General features: G+C 44.3%; 1 protein-coding gene across 1 annotated transcript; it reads right to left on the reverse strand.

The window, feature by feature from the left end:
• Positions 1-17,190: 17,190 nt before the first annotated feature.
• On the reverse strand, positions 17,191-18,880 carry LOC307205433 (uncharacterized protein). The gene is made up of 2 exons (XM_079957806.1): positions 18,840-18,880; positions 17,191-18,639 (listed from the first exon to the last, which is right to left on the reverse strand). The coding sequence occupies exon 2, from the start codon at positions 18,530-18,532 to the stop codon at positions 17,459-17,461; it is 1,074 nt and encodes a 357-aa protein (XP_079813932.1). The 5' UTR covers positions 18,533-18,639; positions 18,840-18,880; the 3' UTR covers positions 17,191-17,458.
• Between the last annotated feature and the right edge of the window lie 1,004 nt (positions 18,881-19,884).

The following is a 19,884-nucleotide window of genomic DNA, read 5'->3' on the forward strand; positions in this document are numbered from 1 at the left end:
CATTCTGGGGAAGGATTAATACAATTAAGATGAATGTCTTACCAAGACTTATGTTCTTATTTCAAACCATCCCTATAATTAAGGGGAGCCGAATCTTTAGAGACTGGCAACGAATACTCTCAAGATACATATGGCAGGGCAAAAAACCTAGAATTCAGTTTAAATTATTGACAGACATAAAGGAAAGGGGGGGTTTTGCCCTGCCAGACTTATACTACGAGGCCTCATGCCTTTGTTGGATAAAGGACTGGGTAAAGTTGGGGAATACGGAGCTACTCGATTTAGAGGGCTTCGACAATAGATTCGGCTGGCATGCCTATTTATGGAAGAACAAAAGGAAAGTACATAAGGGATTTGAAAATCATATTTTTAGAGGCCCGTTAATTGAAGTATGGGAAAAACATAAGAATTTGTTAGAGCCGAAAACACCACATTGGCTATCACCTCTTGAAGTAATGAGTATAAAGGCTATAAATATGAGAAGCAACTGGGCTACATACAGCCAGTTGCTAACTAAGGTTGATGGGAAATGGAAGATAAAGCCGTACGAACAAGTAAAGGAGTATGTCTATGATTGGCTACACCATATCCAGGTAAATCAGATGTATAGTAAAGATTTTAAAGAAAGAGGCTATGCTGAAAAAGACTCTAAATTCCAAACGGAGATAATAAATAATGAAGTGAAAATCATATCTAAGATGTATAGGATGCTGTTGGATTGGAATCTAGGTGATGAAGAAGTTAAATCAGTGATGATCCGTTGGGCAAGGGATGTAGGCCACTGCATACAATTTGAAGATTGGGAAGAGCTTTGGAAAGAGGGGCTAAATTTTACAGCGTGTACAATGATAAAGGAAAATGTCATGAAGATGTTTTATAGGTGGTACTTAACACCGATAAAATTGTCAAAAATGTATAAGACGGATAAGAAGTGTTGGAAGTGTAAAAAAGAGGAGGGCTCCTTCTACCATATGTGGTGGGAGTGTGGAAGAGTGAAACAATTCTGGGAGAAAATATATATTGAAATAAAGAAGATTCTAAAATACACGTTCAGAAAGAAACCAGAAATTTTCCTGTTAGGGATGTTAAGGCAAGAGATTAAAAAAGAAGATCGTAGAATAGTATACTATGCAGTGGCAGCAGCAAGGGTAGTACTAGCCCAAAAGTGGAAACAGCAGGAAATACCAACGGTGGAGGAGTGGAGATTTAAGCTGCTGGACTACGCAGAGCTGGATAAATTAACAGGAAAAATTAGGTATGTAAGAGACCAAGTGTTTATCAAGGATTGGGGAAAGTATGTGGATTATCTGGAATGTATTAGTGAGGGACAAACAACGCTAAAGGGATTTAGAGACGCACTGTGAAAGACAAAGAGTTATTGTTTAAAGCAAACAGGAGACAGAGATAGGTTTAACGACAATAATAAGCAGAGAAACGTGTGAACTTGATTACTGCTTCGAAAGATTTATGGACAAGCTGAAGGAAGTCTCGAAAGGGATGTATATGTAATAATGTTAATGGGCAAATCATAAGTTTATGTATTTTTTATACACTTTTTTTCTTTTTGTAAATCCTTTTTTTTCACTTTTTGTATATTGATTTTTCTTCTATATGTGGGTTAGTTTTTTACTTTCTTTTGTGGAATTAATTAATAAAAAGAATGATGAAAAAAAAAAGAGAGAAATAAAATTATATCAAACACAATATATGGAACTGATGAATTAAGAAATAGAATGGAAGATTAAACAAATGAGACAAAAGACTTTTGAAGCGGCAAATAAGTGTGGGAAACTTTTGGCTTGGCAAATGAGAAAAAGACAAAAATTAAATACCATTACAAATTTAGAGGTGGAAGGGAAGAACATACATAACCCAACTGAGATCAGAAATTGCTTTCAAAGGTACTTTAAACAACTATATTCACAAGGGCCACAGAAAGATATAGACATAGAATGTTTTTTAAAGGCAAATGGATTACAAAAAATTTCACAAGAAAGTAAATTGATGTTGAACTACAAAATTTCAGAACAGGAAATAGAAGATGCCATTCAAAGCATGCAACTGGGCAAGTCTCCAGGACCGGATGGGCTGACCTCCAGGTACTACAAATCTTTGAAGGAGTATTTAATACAACCTTTGAAGGAAGTCTGCAATGAGATTTTGGAAGGGAAAAGGGCGCCAGAGTCATGGAAAGAAGCATACATTACGCTTATACCGAAAACAGAGACTGAAAAGACTCAACTTAAGAACTACCGCCCCATATCCTTATTAAATGTGGATTACAAATTTTTTGCTGATATCTTGGCTAAAAGATTGAAAAAAGTATTGATGGAAGAGATTCATAAAGACCAAGCGGGCTTTCTCCCGGGAAGGCATCTGTCTGATAATTTGAGGAATATAATTGACATTTTGGAAAAATTAGAAGTGAATATAAATACGAAAGAAGTTTTTATATTTGTGGATGCGGAGAAAGCCTTTGATAATATTTCTTGGAGTTTTATGAAAAAGAATTTACAGGGGATGGGGGTAGGGCAAGGGTTTGAAAATGGTATAGGCGCAATTTATTCTGAACAGAAAGCAAAATTAATTGTAAATAATGTGGTAACGGATGAATTCGAGATAGAAAAAGGGACACGACAGGGGTGCCCAATTTCCCCATTGCTTTTTATATCGGTTTTGGAGGTTTTGCTGAACATGATTAGGAAAGACCAGTTGGTTAAAGGGATACAGGTCGGAGCCAAACAGTACAAGTTGAGAGCATTTGCAGATGACTTAGTTTTGACATTACAGGAGCCAGAATCTAGTACGAAAAGGGTTTTAGACTTAATTAACGAATTTGGTCAAGTGGCAGGATTCAAACTGAACAAGTTAAAAACTAAAGTTTTAGAGAAAAATTTAACATCAATTGAAAAAGAAAGGTTTCAGAATGAGACTGGTTTGACTGTGGTTAAGAAAGTGAAATACTTGGGGATTAAGATGACAGTGAAAAATGTGAATTTATTTAAAGATAACTATGAAAAATGCTGGTCAGAAGTGAAAAGAGATTTAGAAATATGGTCAAATTTGAAGCTTTCCTTGTTGGGCCGAATTGCAGTTATAAAAATGAATGTATTGCCTAGAATGTTGTTTTTGTTTCAAACATTGCAAATTGTGGACAAGATGGACTGTTTCAAGAAGTGGCAGAAAGATATTTCTAGATTTGCCTGGCAGGGCAAAAAGCCCAGAATAAAATTTAAGATTTTAACGGATGTAAAGGAAAGGGGGGTTTTGCCCTGCCAGACTTCAAACTTTATTATGAATCAGCAGCTTTCTGCTGGTTGAAAGATTGGCTGCTTCTTGAGAACACAGACATTTTGGATTTGGAAGGCTTTAATAATGCCTTCGGGTGGCAGGCATATTTGTGGTACGACAAGGTCAAGGTACATAAAGCATTTAAAAATCATATTGTCAGGAAAGCATTGTTTAATGTGTGGATAAGATACAAAGACTTATTGGAAAATAAAACACCAAGGTGGTTGTTACCAATGGAAGCTAAAGCTTTCAAAAGACTTAATATGGAGTCCAAATGGCCAAAATATTGTGAGATTTTGGAACAAGAGGGAGACAAATTGAAATTGCAGAGTTTCGAGAAACTAAAAACTAAAGTACGAGACTGGCTTCATTATTATCAGATAATGGAGGCTTACAAACTGTACAAGAAAATTGGATTCCAGGTGGAAAAATCGAAATTAGAAACAGAATTGCTAGAACCCAAAATTAAGGTGTTGTCAAAGATGTATAACTTGCTGTTGAAATGGAACACTCAGGATGAAACGGTGAAGTCTGTTATGATTAAGTGGGCACAGGATGTTGGACACAACATTATGTTTGCTGACTGGGAACAGTTATGGACCACCGGTTTGAAATTTACGGCATGTAATGCCTTAAGAGAGAATATTATGAAAATGATTTATAGGTGGTACATGACCCCAGTCAAGCTTGCAAAAATTTATCATTTGCCCGATAACAAATGTTGGAAATGTAAAGAGACTGAAGGTACATTCTTTCACCTTTGGTGGACGTGCCCAAGGATTAAGGCCTTCTGGGAAATGATTTATAATGAATTGAAAAAGGTACTTAAGTACACCTTCTTGAAAAAACCAGAGGCCTTTCTCCTGGGCATGGTCGGCCAATTGGTACCAAAGAAGGACCAAACTTTTTTTATGCACGCAACAACTGCAGCAAGAATTCTTATCGCAAAATATTGGAAGACACAAGATTTACCCACTCTGGAGGAATGGCAGATGAAGCTGATCGACTACATGGGATTGGCAGAAATGACTGGCAGAATCCGAGACCAGGGAAAAGAGTCGGTGGAAGAGGATTGGAGGAAATTTAAAGACTATTTACAGAAATACTGCAAAATTAATGAATGTTAGAATGATGTTGGACAGAAATTAAATGGTTACCAGCTGTAATGTAAAGGTTGAACAACAAGCTAAAATAAGTTATATTAAGTTATAATAAGGATTTGCTGAATTAAGAATCTGAATTGGAATACAAAAGGGGGAGGTGAGAGGAGGTCCGGGATACAAGGTAATGGAAATAAGAAATGGGAAATATATTTGTTTTGTTTTGTTTGTTTTAATTGTGTATTTTTGCTTTTTTGTCTGTTGTTTTTTCTTTTTGTATTAAATTGGAAAATTTTAATAAATATCTTAAAAAACAACAACAAATAAATTGTTATTATTATTATTATTATTATTATTATTATTATTATTACAGTCATACCTCAGGTTACAGGCGCTTCAAGTTGCGTTTTTTCGGGTTATGGACCGCCGAAACCCAGAAGTACCAGATCAGGTTACTTCCGGGTTTCAGTGGTCATGCATGCGCAGAAGCGCTAAATCACACTTTGCGCATGTGCAGAAGCACTGAATTGCAACCCGCGCATGCACAGACGCGCCGCTGCGGGTTGCAAACCTGCATCCTGCACGGATGACTTTCTCAACCCAATTGTCCACTGCATTATTATTATTCTTATTAAGAGGAGGGATGCCGCACAAGAATACCTGAGCATCCTGTCCTGACAAATTCTTGGAAGGTGCACTGAGCAGAGAGTAGCCCTGATTTGCCTGCAGCCTTCAAGAGAGCAAAGAAAGAACCCCCAGCCAAGTCCTTCTGCAAGGCTGGCCAAGCAGCTAGGCTCCTGTTTCCGTGGAGAACCTGCAAGAGAGATTGGGAATCTGAGACTCGGATAAGGTGAGGCCAGGATTTCTAAGCATGTTCAGGATTTTTCCTGGGGTGAACAGCCCAGCCAATCTCTCAAATGGGGGTGAGGAACCTTATCAGCTCAGCAGGCAAGTGCTTTATCTACCCCCACCCAATGGACCAGCCTTGACAGGTGAGCAGCAGCACCTGATTTGACATCTAAATGTGCAAGCCGCTGATTCAGCCATGTCTCTCTATGGTACTGGGTGTGGAGGAGGTGGGCATGTTCTAGGGGGGACGGCCTCATGGGCCAAACTGGGGCTGCTGGACACGGTTTCCCCACCCCTGCTCTGAAAGGTTATCCAGCCTTTAAAATGCAGGGAAGTTACACAGAATTCTTCTCTGGGCTTCAGTGTCCAGAAAGAAAGCAATGAATGTTCACAAGATGGAGCTGAGAGCTGCCTCATCCCGGATGCTCTGGAGCAGAGGAAGAAGAAGACAGAGATTTAACACTGAGATCACCATTCCCTTTGGTTAGCAAGGGAGCTCTAGGAGGACGTGGACTAGACAGGTCCTCCAAAACAAAAAGCAGAGTCTGGAAAGCATGTGGCCAGGGGCCCACCCATGAGGCAAGGTGAGGCGAGCCCCTCAGGTGGCAGGATCCACAGAGGCAGCAGATCCTGATGTTGATCTTTCTTTGCTGCTTATTCCTGATGTAGATCTTCACTAACCCCTTCTTCCCTGGTAAGGAAACATGGAATTGTAAAGTTGGAAGGGACCCCAAGGGTCATCTAGTCCAGCCCCCTGCAATTCAGGAATCTCAGCTAAAGCATCCATGACAGGTGGCCATCCAACCGCCTTAAGAACCACCAATGAAGGAGAGAGAGTGTGTGTGCCCATGCTTGCTCTTCCAATGGGCCCTTAGTACATTAGAGGCCCTGGGATATATGCAATGCTTTTTTTGGGGGGGGGGGTGTTCTCTAGGGTTGCCATATTTTCTCCACCAAAGTGCCTGCAGCTTTAACAAGTGCCCAGGAGGAAGAAAACCAAGAGAGGCAGGGGTAGGGGGCACCTTAACTGTTCAGCTTCTATCAGGTAGTTATCAAAAGCCACAGACAAAATCCATCCACATTGGTGTTGTTGGTGATACTCTGCAGGTCAAGGGGGCTGGCACCCTCCCCCCAAAGGGTGTTCATGGATATGCATTCAAAGCCACTCTTAGCTCTGGGGTTCTTTCAAAATTGACTGCATGGGCTCTGGGCCTTTGCATGTTGCAAAAACCATGTACAGTGCAGTATGTAGTTTTAAAAGAACTTCACATTTCACTAAAATTCGGTGTCTTCTCCTCTGCTGATTCATCCAAGAGATCCCCCCCCCCCCCGCTTACACACACACTCACTGCCAGCATCCCATAGCACCCAGAATAGCACAATGCAGTGGTTTCTTCCTCCCTGTTGCTGACCCCATAGTGAGAAAATATGGGGCACTGAAAAGAGGGAAGGGTTTGGAGGAGGCTCCTTCAAAGAGATGCCACCCTGGTGAATAACAGCCGTTAAATTTCGGCATAACCCCTATCTACCGCACTCCGTCCTACTTAACATCGCTTATGGCCGCGTCTCACCGATATGCCTTCATTAGAGCTAGGTTTAATGTCTTTCCAACAAACGTGCTGAGACATAGATTCACTAAGGGCCAAGTCCCTTCAACGTGTGCTTGTGAAATGAAAACATCTGAATATCATGTTATGTTTATCTGCCCTTTGTACAGTTCAGCCCGTGCTAGCATACTAAACTCCATAATCCAGCCAATGGCTGACAAACCAGTAGACCTACAGCTTGCCTGGGTTCTTCAAGATGTGGATCCTTATATTACCCTACAGGTTGCTAAATTCCTAATAGCCGTCCTCTCGTACAAGAGACGGAATGGAATGTTAGCTGATTATTGATAGTTATAAGAATTTTCTATAACGACATCAGATATTGATTTTAGTGTAGTGCAAAAATTTTTTAATTTTAATCTTAATCTTAAACTTTTCTCATGAATGGCTGATATTTGTCCTTGTGAGTTGTGAACTGTGTTATACTACTTGTGGCTTGTACGAGTCCGCTGTTTTATTTGATTTGTTTTGTTGTGTTGTGTTTCATGATGGGCGTAAAGCCGAATAAACATTTTGATTTGACAGGCTCTGGGAGAGAGAGAGAGGGAGGGGCCCGCACTGGGCTTGTTCCTCAGTTCATTTCGTTATTGATGACTTCTTTCCTTTCATTGTTTATTCATTAAAATCACAGAGGTTTTCATTATTCACAATCACATCCATTTTCATTCCCTGTTGGTGTTTTGCTTGTTCGCTTCCTCTGAAGCACCATTTTAGTTTGCAGCTACTTGTGTTCTTATCAGCACCACAGTGCTGGTTCCTGGGACTCCCCTTTTATTTTCCCAGAATGCCCCAAATGATGTCTTTTCCTTGCCCATTTTGATGGGTGGGGTGGGGGGATGAGGAGCCAAACTGCTGCTCCCTCTTTTCCTGGGAGCAACGTCCAGGAGCCTTTGGTGTGGTGGTTGGAGGGCTGGAGTGGACCTGGGAGACCCCAGAGTTCCAGTCCCTCCCCAGCCATGAAGCTCCCTGGGTGGGTGAGCCTGGGCCAGGCGCTGCTTCTCTTGGCCTAGCCCACCTCACAGGGTTGTTGTGAAGATTGCATGAAGAGGGGGTGGGCCCCCTCTTCCGTGGAGGTCCGTGGAGAAAAAAGGTGGTATAAAAATGGAATAAATAAATAATAATAATCAATAGAATGCCTACTTGGTCATGAAGCTCTTACTGGGTGACCTTGGGAGGCAGGTCTGGGTGTGTGGTGGTTTCTTTTATTCTTGTTCTTCACAGAATTGTAGAGCTGGAAGGGACCACACAAGGGTCATCTAGTCCAGCCCCCTGCAGTGCAGGGATCTTTCACCCAACAGGGGGCTCGAACCCAGGACCCTGAGATTAAGAGTCTCGTGTTCTACCAACTGAGCTATCCATCTGACTTTTTGTTCTCATTAAGTATTTTGTGTTTTTATCTTGCATTTTTATGCTGTGAACCACTCTGAGATCTATAGAGGAAAGACTGTATATAAATTTAATAAATAGGAAAATAATAAAAAATGATCTCATCCTAACCTACCTAACCAGTGGTATAAATGCAATAAATAAAATAAATATTTCTAAATTTGCATCTCTCTCTCTAAATTAGCACATACTAATGTTATGGGTGGCGCTGTGGGTTAAAGCCTCAGCGCCTAGGGCTTGCCGATCGAAAGGTCGGCGGTTCAAATCCCTGCGGCGGGGTGCGCTCCCGCTGCTCGGTCCCAGCGCCTGCCAACCTAGCAGTTCGAAAGCACCTCCGGGTGCAAGTAGATAAATAGGGACCGCTTACCAGCGGGAAGGTAAACGGCGTTTCCGTGTGCAGCTCTGGCTCTGGCTCTGGCTCTGGCTCTGGCCAGAGCAGCGATGTCACGCTGGCCACGTGACCCGGAAGTGTCTCTGGACAGCGCTGGCCCCTGGCCTCTTAAGTGAGATGGGCGCACAACCCCAGAGTCTGTCAAGACTGGCCCGTACGGGCAGGGGTACCTTTACCTTTACCTTTAATGTTATGGGCCAGTGTGGTGTAGTGGTTAAGAGCAGCGGACTCGTAATCTGGTGAACCGGGTTTGGGTCTCCGCTCCTCCACCTGCAGCTGCTGGGTGACCTTGGGCGAGTCACACTTCTCTGAAGTCTCTCAGCCCCACTCACCTCACAGAGTGTTTGTTGTGGGGAGGAAGGGAAAGGAGAATGTGAGCCGCTTTGAGACTCCTTCGGGTAGTGGTAAAGCGGGATATCAAATCCAAACTCTTCTTCTTCTTCTTATGCAAACCCGAACCTCCTTTCTCCCCTCTCTCTTGAACAAATTGTGGGAATGTTGTGGATAGTAGGAGAGGATATACTGATTAAATATTATCCTTCCTCGATCACGCTAGTGAGTCACACATATATGGCAGAGCTCATTCCCCTTTACACAGCAAGAAGCTTGTTGCAGATTCGTTTGAATCTCTTTAGTTAAGCAATCCAATCTGGCATGTCCAGTATATTCCCCTTTGATTCCCTCCTAAAAGAATAAAGACACAAGAGTCTTCCTTATAAGTAATAAAACATTTACTCACATTCAGTTCACAGTTGGATCCCTGAAGGCAGGCTTTAGCTTGTAGTTACAGATACAGTGTGGCTGACATCCTTGTAAGGATGGGCCCATGTGCTGCTGGCAGAGAGCCAGCAGTGCAGTCCAAGAGAAGAAATGGCATCAAAAGAGGAGGATGGCTGCGTGACTGGACCTTTTGTGGGGTCTGCAAGGGTCATGCCCACCTAGCTGGTTGCATGCAGGGGGAGGATGCTCCAGACCAGGTGGAACAGGAAATTCTACCTTGGCTGGAGTAACACTGTGTCCACTCTAGGGAAACAAGGAATGTCCCAATGGATTACATCCCACATAAAGGTAAAGGTAAAGGGACCCCTGACCGTTAGGTCCAGTCGTGGCCGACTCTGGGGTTGCGGCGCTCATCTTGCTTTATTGGCCGAGGGAGCCAGCGTACAGCTTCCAGGTCATGTGGCCAGCATGACTGGCGAACCAGAGCAGCACACGGAAACGCCGTTTACCTTCCCGCTGGAGTGGTACCTATTTATCTACTTGCACTTTGACGTGCTTTAGAACTGCTAGGTGGGCAGGAGCAGGGACTGAGCAACGGAAGCTCACCCCATCACAGGGATTCGAACCGCCGACCTTCTGATCGGCAAGTCCTAGGCTCTGTGGTTTAACCCACAGCACCACCCGCGTCCCACATCGCACATAAATGAAAGTTAAACCAAATGGGCTCAATTCAGGTCAGTCTTGGGATTGTTCCTAACCCTCTGCTCACCCCTCCTCTGGATCCAGTTCCACCAGCAGCTGCACAATGTCCTAGGACCAGGGGGATAGTGGCCTTGGCCCTGCTCTGCCTCCTTCTGGCTGGGGGCAGCTGGCTGGTAGGTGACCCTTCCTGGGCTGATGCCACAGAGCTATTCAAGGGGGCTTTCAGCTCCACTAGCCCCTCCTTTCATCCTGCCTGCTGAATGCACCTTGAAAAGCTGGTCAGGGAGGGCATCCCCTCCAACATTTCTCCAATGAAAATAGAGGTGTCCCATTCCATAATTTTACTACTTATATCCCGAACATCTTACTGGGTTGACCCGGCCACTCTGGGCAGCTTCCAACATATATAAAATAATAAAACATTAACCTTTTTTTTTTAACCCTTCCCTATTTAGGATTGCCTTCAAATGACTTGGGGGTTGGGTAATTCCATACCCTTCAATATTTCTCCAAAGAAAATAGGATCATCCTAAGGGAAAGTGGGACATTGTGGAATCACATCAGAAACCAGACAGCTTCTCTAAATCAGAGACATCCCTGGAAAATAGGGGGCCTTGGAGGGTCTGGGAAAGGGAGAGCAGCCCAGCTGGGTGTTGCCTTTGCAAGGGCTTCCCTGTCTTGGAAGCAACACAGGACAGACCTCATGACATCCTGGTGGCCCTTTCATCCTGCACAGATCTCTTGGCTTGTGGACTGCAAATATCTACCTTTTAAATAGTTGTGGTTGTTTTTTAAGGGACCCTACCTTAAGGTTCCTGAAAATTCAATAAGCTCCATGTAGTTTCATGTTTAGTTGCACCTCTAACTAAACCAGGGGTCAGCAAACTTTTTCAGCAGGGGGCCAGTCCACTGCCCCTCAGACCTTGTGGGGGGCCGGACTATATTTTTTGGGAAAGGGGAGAATGATTTTCGCCCACCCGCAAAGAGGCCTGAAGATATTTCACTTTACCTGTCCCAGTTGTCCTCCCAATAGCCACAGTTGGGCTTCTCCAGCCAGCCAGGTGCTGTGGCGGGGAGGAGGCTGGCTGGCCAGCAAAGACAGAAGCAGCAGCCCCGCTGGAGGAGCAGCGGACAGAGGTAGGGGAGCCGGGGCGTCGCCGGAGCTTTTACCCACCACCTGCTGCTGCTGCTTCTTGAGAGGCACCGTGGAGAAGAAGACAGAGCCGCCTGCCAACCCGCGACAAAGAAAGCGGCATGGAAAAGGGGCACAGAGAAGGAAGGAAAAGCGGACTGGGGGAGGAGGACCAGGACGAAAACGCAGCAGCAGCCGGTGTCACACGCCCCCTTCACAGCGCCGCCCTGCTCAGGCAGGCAGGCAGACGGCGAATCCTGCCGTCGATGGCGCCCAGCGTGGGACAAGATTGCTCCGTCCCCGAGGAGAAAAGCGCCGCCCTGCGAGGGAGAGGGAAAGAACGTGTGTGCTGGCGATCCAAGCGCTGGTGAGCCACGCGGCGATTCCCGGACTGTCCGCAGGCCGGATCTAGAATGCAACTGGGCCTGATCCGGCCTGTGGGCCTTAGTTTGCCGACCCATGAACTAAACTGTCCCTCCTCAGTGCCTGAACAGCCTTCCTGTTGGAGGCCACCTGAAGAGTTGGCAATCCAGCCCATGAAAGTTGGTGAGAAATCAATCGCAGGACAGTCATTTCTCCAAATCTGGAAGGGCTGATACTTGCATGCCCACTGCCCTGAGGGGACGTTTGGTGGCAATCTCAAGTTCCAAAACTGGGAGGGAAGTGTGTGTGGGAGAGGGAGGGAGGGAGGGAGGAGTGCTGAGCGCCTGGGCTGGTCAAGGCAGGGCTGCCAAGGGCTGGCATCTTGCCTGCTTGCCTGCCTCTTTCCAGGTAATTCTGCATCAAGGGAGACTCAATTAAGGCGTTTGCAGTGAGGTCCTGGAGATGGCAGCAACATATAATCACAAACAGAAAGGACTTTGCCCGTGATGATTAAATATTCTCTCCCCCCTTTTTATCAGTGCAACACAGAGGACGACTTTGTCCTTGATGGTCATATTTTTGATTCAGCCCCTTCCCACCCCCTTGGAAGAATGTAAAAAGAGGAAGAACCTGAGGCTTCTGGCTGTAGCAACTTCACCGTCCGGGGATTAACTGATTCCTTTGCTCAGTGGCTCCCAAAGTGGGCAGTACGACCCCCTGGGGGGCAGTGGGATCCCCTAGGGTAGGAGCGGCAATAAGAGAAAAGGGGGCAGCAGGGGGGTCACTGAGGTGTAAATGACTATCAGCTGTCAAAACTTTGGTGTCACTTGATCACGTTCATCAACTTTGTTGAATTAATTAAACTAAATAGTTTGAATTGGATTTTAAATAAATGGGCAATTGGTTGTTACTGTTTTGAATTTTATTGTGTTGTTATCTCCCTTAGTGGGTTCTGCAAACTCCTATTCTGATTAATGCTTTTTATAGGGTAGGGGACACTGGAGATGTGCTTGTGGAAAGACCTATACTGTATTGGCTCCCAGTACGTTTCCGAGCACAATTCAAAGTGTCGCTGCAGACCTTTAAAGTCCTAGAATCATAGAATCATAGAGTTGGAAAAGACCACAAGGGCCATCGAGTCCAACCCCCTGCCAAGCAGGAAACACCATCAGAGCACTCCTGACATATGGTTGTCAAGCCTCTGCTTAAAGACCTCCAAAGAAGGAGACTCCACCACACTCCTTGGCAGCAAATTCCACTGTCGAACAGCTCTTACTGTCAGGAAGTTCTTCCTAATGTTTAGGTGGAATCTTCTTTCTTGTACTTTGGAACCATTGCTCCGTGTCCGCTTCTCTGGAGCAGCAGAAAACAACCTTTCTCCCTCCTCTATGTGACATCCTTTTATATATTTGAATATGGCTATCATATCACCCCTTAACCTCCTCTTCTCCAGGCTAAACATGCCCAGCTCCCTTAGCCGTTCCTCATAAGGCATCGTTTCCAGGCCTTTGACCATTTTGATTGCCCTCCTCTGGACACGTTCCAGTTTGTCAGTGTCCTTCTTGAACTGTGGTGCCCAGAACTGGACACAGTACTCCAGGTGAGGTCTGACCAGAGCAGAATACAGTGGCACTATTACTTCCCTTGATCTAGATGCTATACTCCTATTGATGCAGCCCATAATTGCATTGGCTTTTTTAGCTGCCGCATCACACTGTTGGCTCATGTCAAGTTTGTGGTCAACCAAGACTCCTAGATCCTTTTCACATGTACTGCTCTCAAGCCAGGTGTCACCCATCTTGTATTTGTGCCTCTCATTTTTTTTTGCCCAAGTGCAACACTTTACATTTCTCCCTGTTAAAATTCATCTTGTTTGTTTTGGCCCAGTTCTCTAATCTGTCAAGGTCATTTTGAAGTGTGATCCTGTCCTCTGGGGTGTTAGCCACCCCTCCCAGTTTGGTGTCATCTGCAAATTTGATCAGGATGCCCTTGAGTCCATCATCCAAGTCGTTGATAAAGATGTTGAATAAGACCGGGCCCAAGACAGAACCCTGTGGCACCCCACTAGTCACTCTTCTCCAGGATGAAGAGGAACCATTGATGAGCACCCTTTGGGTTCAGTCCGACAGCCAGTTACAAATCCACTGAGTGGTAGCATAGTCAAGACCGCATTTTACCAGCTTCTTTACAAGAATATCATGGGGCACCTTGTCAAATGCCTTGCTGAAATCAAGGTAGGCTACATCCACTGCGTTCCCTTCAACTACCAGGCTTGTAATTCTGTCAAAAAACGAGATCAGGTTAGTCTGACATGACTTATTTTTCAGAAATCCATGCTGACTATTGGTGATCACAGCATTCCTTTCTAGGTGCTCACAGACTGTTTGCTTAATGATCTGCTCCAGAATCTTCCCTGGTATTGATGTCAGACTGACTGGGCGGTAATTATTTGGGTCCTCTCTTGAATATATCTAGACTAGCCAAGTATTCTTGTACTATCTCCTTAGTTATTCTGGGCTGTGTTTCCTCTGCTGAATCATTTGCTCCAAATTCTTCAGGTCGGGCATTGTTTTCTTTATCGGAGAAGACTGAGGCAAAGAAGGCATTGAGGAGTTCAGCCCTTTCTGTGTCCCCTGTTTGCATTTCACCATCTTCTCCTCTGAGTGACCCCACTGTTTCTTCGTTCTTCCTTTTGCTACGAACATACCCATAAAAGCCTAGCAAGCCTGAGTTCATTCTGTGCTTTAGCTTTTCTGACTTTGGGTCTACACGTGCTGGCTATTTGTTTGAATTTCTCTTTGGTGGTTTCCCCCCTTTTCCATTTTTTGTACACATCCTTTTTTAATCTTAACTCAGTTAAAAGTTCTTTAGATAGCCACCCTGGCTTCCTTAGGCACCTTCCATGTTTCCGTCTCATTGGTATTGCCTGAAGTTGTGCTTTTACTATCTCCCTCTTAGCAAACTCCCAGCCATCATGAACTCCCTTTCCTTTTAGTATTACTGTCCATGGGATCTCACCCAGCACTTCCCTAAGTTTTATGAAGTCGGCTTTCTTAAAGTCAAGAAATTGAGTCCTAGTATGCTTGGCTGCTCCTTTCCGCTGTGTAGTAAACTTCAAAAGAGCATGATCACTCGCGCCTAATGATCCTTCCACTTCTACCCCACTAACCAGGTCATCAACATTGGTTAGGACCAGATCTAAAATGGCTGTTCCTCTTGTTGCTTCTCCCACTTTCTGGACAATGAAGTTGTCTGCAAGGCCAGTGAGGAATCTGTTTGACCTTATGCTCTTGGCTGAGTTTGACATCCAACAAATATCTGGGTAATTGAAGTCCCCCATTACTACTATCTCCCTTCCTTTTGCATGCTTGGCCATCTGTTCCAGGAAGGCATCATCTATGTCCTCCGTTTGGCTTGGGGATCTATAGTAAACTCCCACAATGAGGTCCCTGTTATTCTTCTCTCCCTTATTTTTTTTTTTTTTTTTATAATAATTTTTATTAATTTTCCAAACAAATAATAAGAACAGTATAGAACAGTATAACTTCAAGCTCATCAGTTCATACCCTTCTTTCTTTGACTCCCCCATACCTCCCCATCCCTGCATCCTTGTTTAATAATTCTTTAGCAACCCTTAGGTCCATTGTCTTAATTCCCTTTCATAAAAATTTCTTAAGTTTTTTTGTTTACTGCTGCAATTCTTTACTTCTTACCCCCTGACATCTTAACATTCCTCAATTTTACAATTATTTTTAAGATATATTTTGAATTTCTTCCAGTCCTCTTCCACTGTCTCTTTCCCCTGGTCCCGGATTCTGCCCGTCATCTCGGCCAGTCCCATAAAGTCAATCACCTTTGTTTGCCATTCTTCCAGAGTAGGTAGTTCTTGCGTCTTCCAATACTTTGCCAGTAGAATTCTTGCTGCTGTAGTGGCATACATAAAGAAAATCCTATCCTTCCTTGGCACCACTTGGCCCACCATGCCCAAGAGGAAAGCCTCTGGTTTCTTAGGAAAAGTCCACTTAAGGACCTTCTTAATTTCATTATAGATCATTTCCCAGAAAGCTTTAACCTTTGGGCAGGTCCACCAAAGGTGGTAGAAAGTGCCTTCAGTCTCATTACATTTCCAACACTTATTATTAGGCAAATGATAAATTTTTGCAAGCTTGACTGGGGTCATGTACCACCGGTAGATCATTTTCATAATATTTTCTTTTAAGGCATTACATGCAGTAAATTTAATACCGGTGGTCCATAACTGTTCCCAGTCAGCAAACATAATATCATGACCGATATCTTGTGCCCATTTAATCATAGCTGATTTCACCGTTTCATCCTGTGTATTCCATTTTAACAGCAAGTTATACATTTTTGATAAGTTCTTAGTATTGGGTTCCAACAATTCTGTTTCTAGTTTTGACTTCTCTTTCTGAAATCCTATTTTCCTGTCCTGTTTAAACGTCTCATTTATCTGATGGTAATGCAACCAATCTCGAACCTTAGGCTTTAGTTTCTCATAACTCTGAAGTTTCACCCTTTCGCCATCATATTCTAAAATCTCATGATATTTTGGCCATTTAGAATCCATATTAAGCTTTTTTACTTCCCTAGCTTCCATTGGTGACACCCACCTAGGGGTTTTACTTTCCAACAAATCTTTGTATCTAATCCAAACGTTATACAATGCTTTCCTTACAATATGGTTTTTAAAGCTTTTATACACCTTTACCTTGTCGTACCATAAGTATGCATGCCAACCAAAACTATTGTCGTACCCTTCCAGATCCAAAATGTCGGTGTTCTCAAGAAGTAGCCAGTGTTTCAACCAGCAGAAAGCTGCTGATTCATAATAAAGTCTTAAGTCCGGCAGGGCAAACCCCCCTCTATCCTTTGCATCAGTTAAAATCTTAAATTTAATTCTGGGCTTTTTGCCCTGCCAGACAAATTTTGATATGTCTTTCTGCCACTTCTTGAAACAGTCCATCTTGTCCACAATCTGCAACGTCTGGAATAAAAACAGCATTCTAGGCAATACATTCATCTTAATAGTAGCAATTCGGCCTAACAAGGAAAGTTTCAACCTTGACCATATTTCCAGATCCTTTTTAACATCTGACCAACATTTTTCATAATTATCCTTAAATAAGTTCACATTCTTGGATGTTAAGTTTACCCCCAGGTATTTTACCCTTTTTGTTATTTCCAAGCCTGTTTCATTCTGAAAACTCTCTCTTTCTTCCATTGTTAAATTTTTTTCCAACACTTTCGTTTTTTGTTTATTCAATTTAAAACCTGCTACTCGACCAAATATTTCAATTAGTTCTAATACTCTTTTAGTACTAGTGTCTGGCTGTTGCAAGGTCAATACTAGGTCGTCTGCAAATGCTCTTAATTTGTAATGTCTAACTCCGACCTGAACTCCTTTAACCAACTGGTCCTTTCTAATCATGTTTAACAAAACCTCCAGGACTGATATTTTTGACCCAAATGCTCTCACTTTGGCTTTAAGGTTCTAAATCTTGGATCTCTTCACAGGTATACACATCCCTGACATATAACGCCACTCCTCCTCCTTTCTTGTCTGGTCTGTTTCTCTGAAATTGATTGTATCCCTCCATTATTACATTCCAGTCGTGGGACTTATCCCACCAGGTTTCAGTGGTGCCTATTATGTCATATTTAGTTTGCTGTACCAAGAGCTCATGCTCATCTTGTTTATTTCCCATGCTTTGCGCATTAGTGTGCAGACATTGAAGTCCATTAATCATTCCCCCGTGTCTCTTATTTAAGGATTTTTTCCTCCCACCACTAGGTCTGCGTGCTGTTTGCTCCATTTGGTCTATGACATTTGGATGATCATCTTCATCAATTGATAGACTCCTCCCTTCAGGACCACTGTCTCCCTCCCCCACATTAGTCAGTTTAAAGCCCTCCTGATGAGGTTTCTGAGATTTTTGGCAAAAACATTCCTCCCAACCGTTGTGAGGTGCAGCCCATCGCTTGCCAGAAGTCCATCTTCAAGAAACTGCAGTCCGTGATCTAAGAATCCAAACCGTTCCTGTTTACACCATTTGCGAAGCCAGCTGTTCACTTCCACTATTTTTCCCTCTCTCCCTGGGCCACGTCGTTCAACTGGGAGGACAGATGAGATGACAGTTTGTTCATTTAATTGCTTCAATTTCCTGCCCAGAGCCTCGTAGTCTCTTTTGATCTTCTGGAGGCTATTGCTTGCAGTGTCATTGGTTCCCACATGAACCAAGAGGAAGGGGTATTTGTCAGTGGGTTTTATGATTCCTTGCAGTCGTTCAGTTACATCTTGGATCTTAGCCCCGGGGAGACAGCACACTTCCCGAGACATCTTGTCAGGCCCACAGATCACTGCTTCTGTTCCCCTCAGTAGGGAATCCCCTATCACCACTACACGCCTCCTCTTAGGTCTGGTCGGGGTTCTTCCGTGAGCTGTCCGTTCCAAGGTCGCCTGCACATTCCCTGAGGACTGACTTTGCTGCTCGTCTTCATATACCTGATCGACTGTAATGAGGGAGAGATCCTCAAATGGAGTCTGCTCTTCGTCTTCCATGCTAGGGGAGAGGACCTCAAAGCGATTGTGTAATTCTAAACAATCAGAGCGAACCCTGGGCCTCCTACTTCTTTGAGTCACGTTTCTCCATATATCTGGCTCCTGTGTTGGTGAACTAGCCTCCTTCTCAGGGGAGTCCCCTGTCTCCTCCTTGGTGGAGACGGTGTGCTCTGTTGCTTCCAAGAAGAGCTCCAGCTCTCTAATACTTTGGAGCGTAGCTACACGTTCCTCCAGTTGCTGGACTTTGTCTTCTAAGAGGGCAATCAACATGCAATTGCTGCAGGTAAAGCTGCCTGCAACCTTTGGCAAGATGGCAAACATTGCGCAGGAACCGCAGGCGACTGCAGCTGTTCCCTCCCTCTCCATCTTGAGAACGTGTCGTTGGGGGTGGCTACAGCGGTCCTGCATCATAAAAAGTGTGAAGACAGGACAAATAACTCCCCCCCCCAAAAAAAACCCTAGGTCTCCCCCAACAAACGTTTGAGACTAGCTCCCCTAAATCTAAAAGATGGATCAAACTGTGCGCGCCCACACACACGAGAAAACCCTTTTTGCTCCTTCAGCTGCTGCCCTGCAAGCTCTGATAAGCTCCTCCCACAGCTAATCACCTGCCTCAACAGAAACCCTGCCCCCTCTGACCTTTGCACAGGGAGAGCAGCTAATCAGCCACAAAGAAACACACACACACACACACACACACACACACACACGAGAAAACCCTTTTTGCTCCTTCTTCAGCTGCTGCCCTGCAAGCTCTGAGTGGCCTTGAGTCCTAAGTGGCCTTGGCCCAGTGTACCTGAAGGAGCATCTCCACCCCCATCATTCAGCCTGGACACTGAGGTCCAGCGCCGAGGGTTTTCTGCTGGTTCCCTCACTGAGAGAAGCAAGCTTACAGGGAACCAGGCAGAGGGCCTTCTCAGTAGTGGCACCCTCCCTGGGCAATGTCCTCCTGTCAGATGACAAGGATATGTTGTTGTTGTTGTTGTTTAGTCGTTTAGTCGTGTCCGACTCTTCGTGACCCCATGGACCAGAGAACGCCAGGCACTCCTGTCCTCCACTGACCAGCTTGGTCAGACTCATGCTGGTAACCTCGAAAACACTATCCAACCATCTCGTCCTCTGTCGCCCCCTTCTCCTTGTGCCCTCCATCTTTCCCAACATCTGGGTCTTTTCCAGGGAGTCTTCTCTTCTCAGGAGGTGGCTGAAATATTGGAGCCTCAGCTTCAGGATCTGTCCTTCCAGTGAGCACTCAGGGCTGATTTCCTTCAGAATGGAGAGGTTTGATCTTCTTGCAGTCCATGGGACTCTCAAGAGTCTCCTCCAGCACCAGAATTCAAAAGCATCAATTCTTCGGCGATCAGCCTTCTTTATGGTCCAGCTCTCACTTCCATACATCACTACTGGGAAAACCATGGCTTTAACTATACGGACCTTTGTTGGCAAGGTGATGTCTCTACTTCTCAAGATGCTGTCTAGGCCTGTCATTGCCCTTCTCCCAAGAAGCAGGCGTCTTTTAATTTCGTGGCTGCTGACAAGGATATAAAGAACTACAAAACTTTTAGAAGACATTTGAAAGCAGCCATGTTTGGGGAAGCTTTTTAAGGTTACATTTTTACTATGCTTTTATAAATGGTGGAAGCTGCCCAGAGTGGCCAGTCAGATGGTGGCATATATAATAATAATAATAATAATAATAATAATAATAATAATAATAACAACCACCTGAAACAGCCACTTGCATCACCCCCCATCCTCACCCCCCC

The sequence above is a fragment of the Podarcis cretensis genome (genome assembly GCF_951804945.1).
Source record: "Podarcis cretensis genome assembly, chromosome: 16".
In the NCBI taxonomy this organism is placed as follows: domain Eukaryota; kingdom Metazoa; phylum Chordata; class Lepidosauria; order Squamata; family Lacertidae; genus Podarcis; species Podarcis cretensis.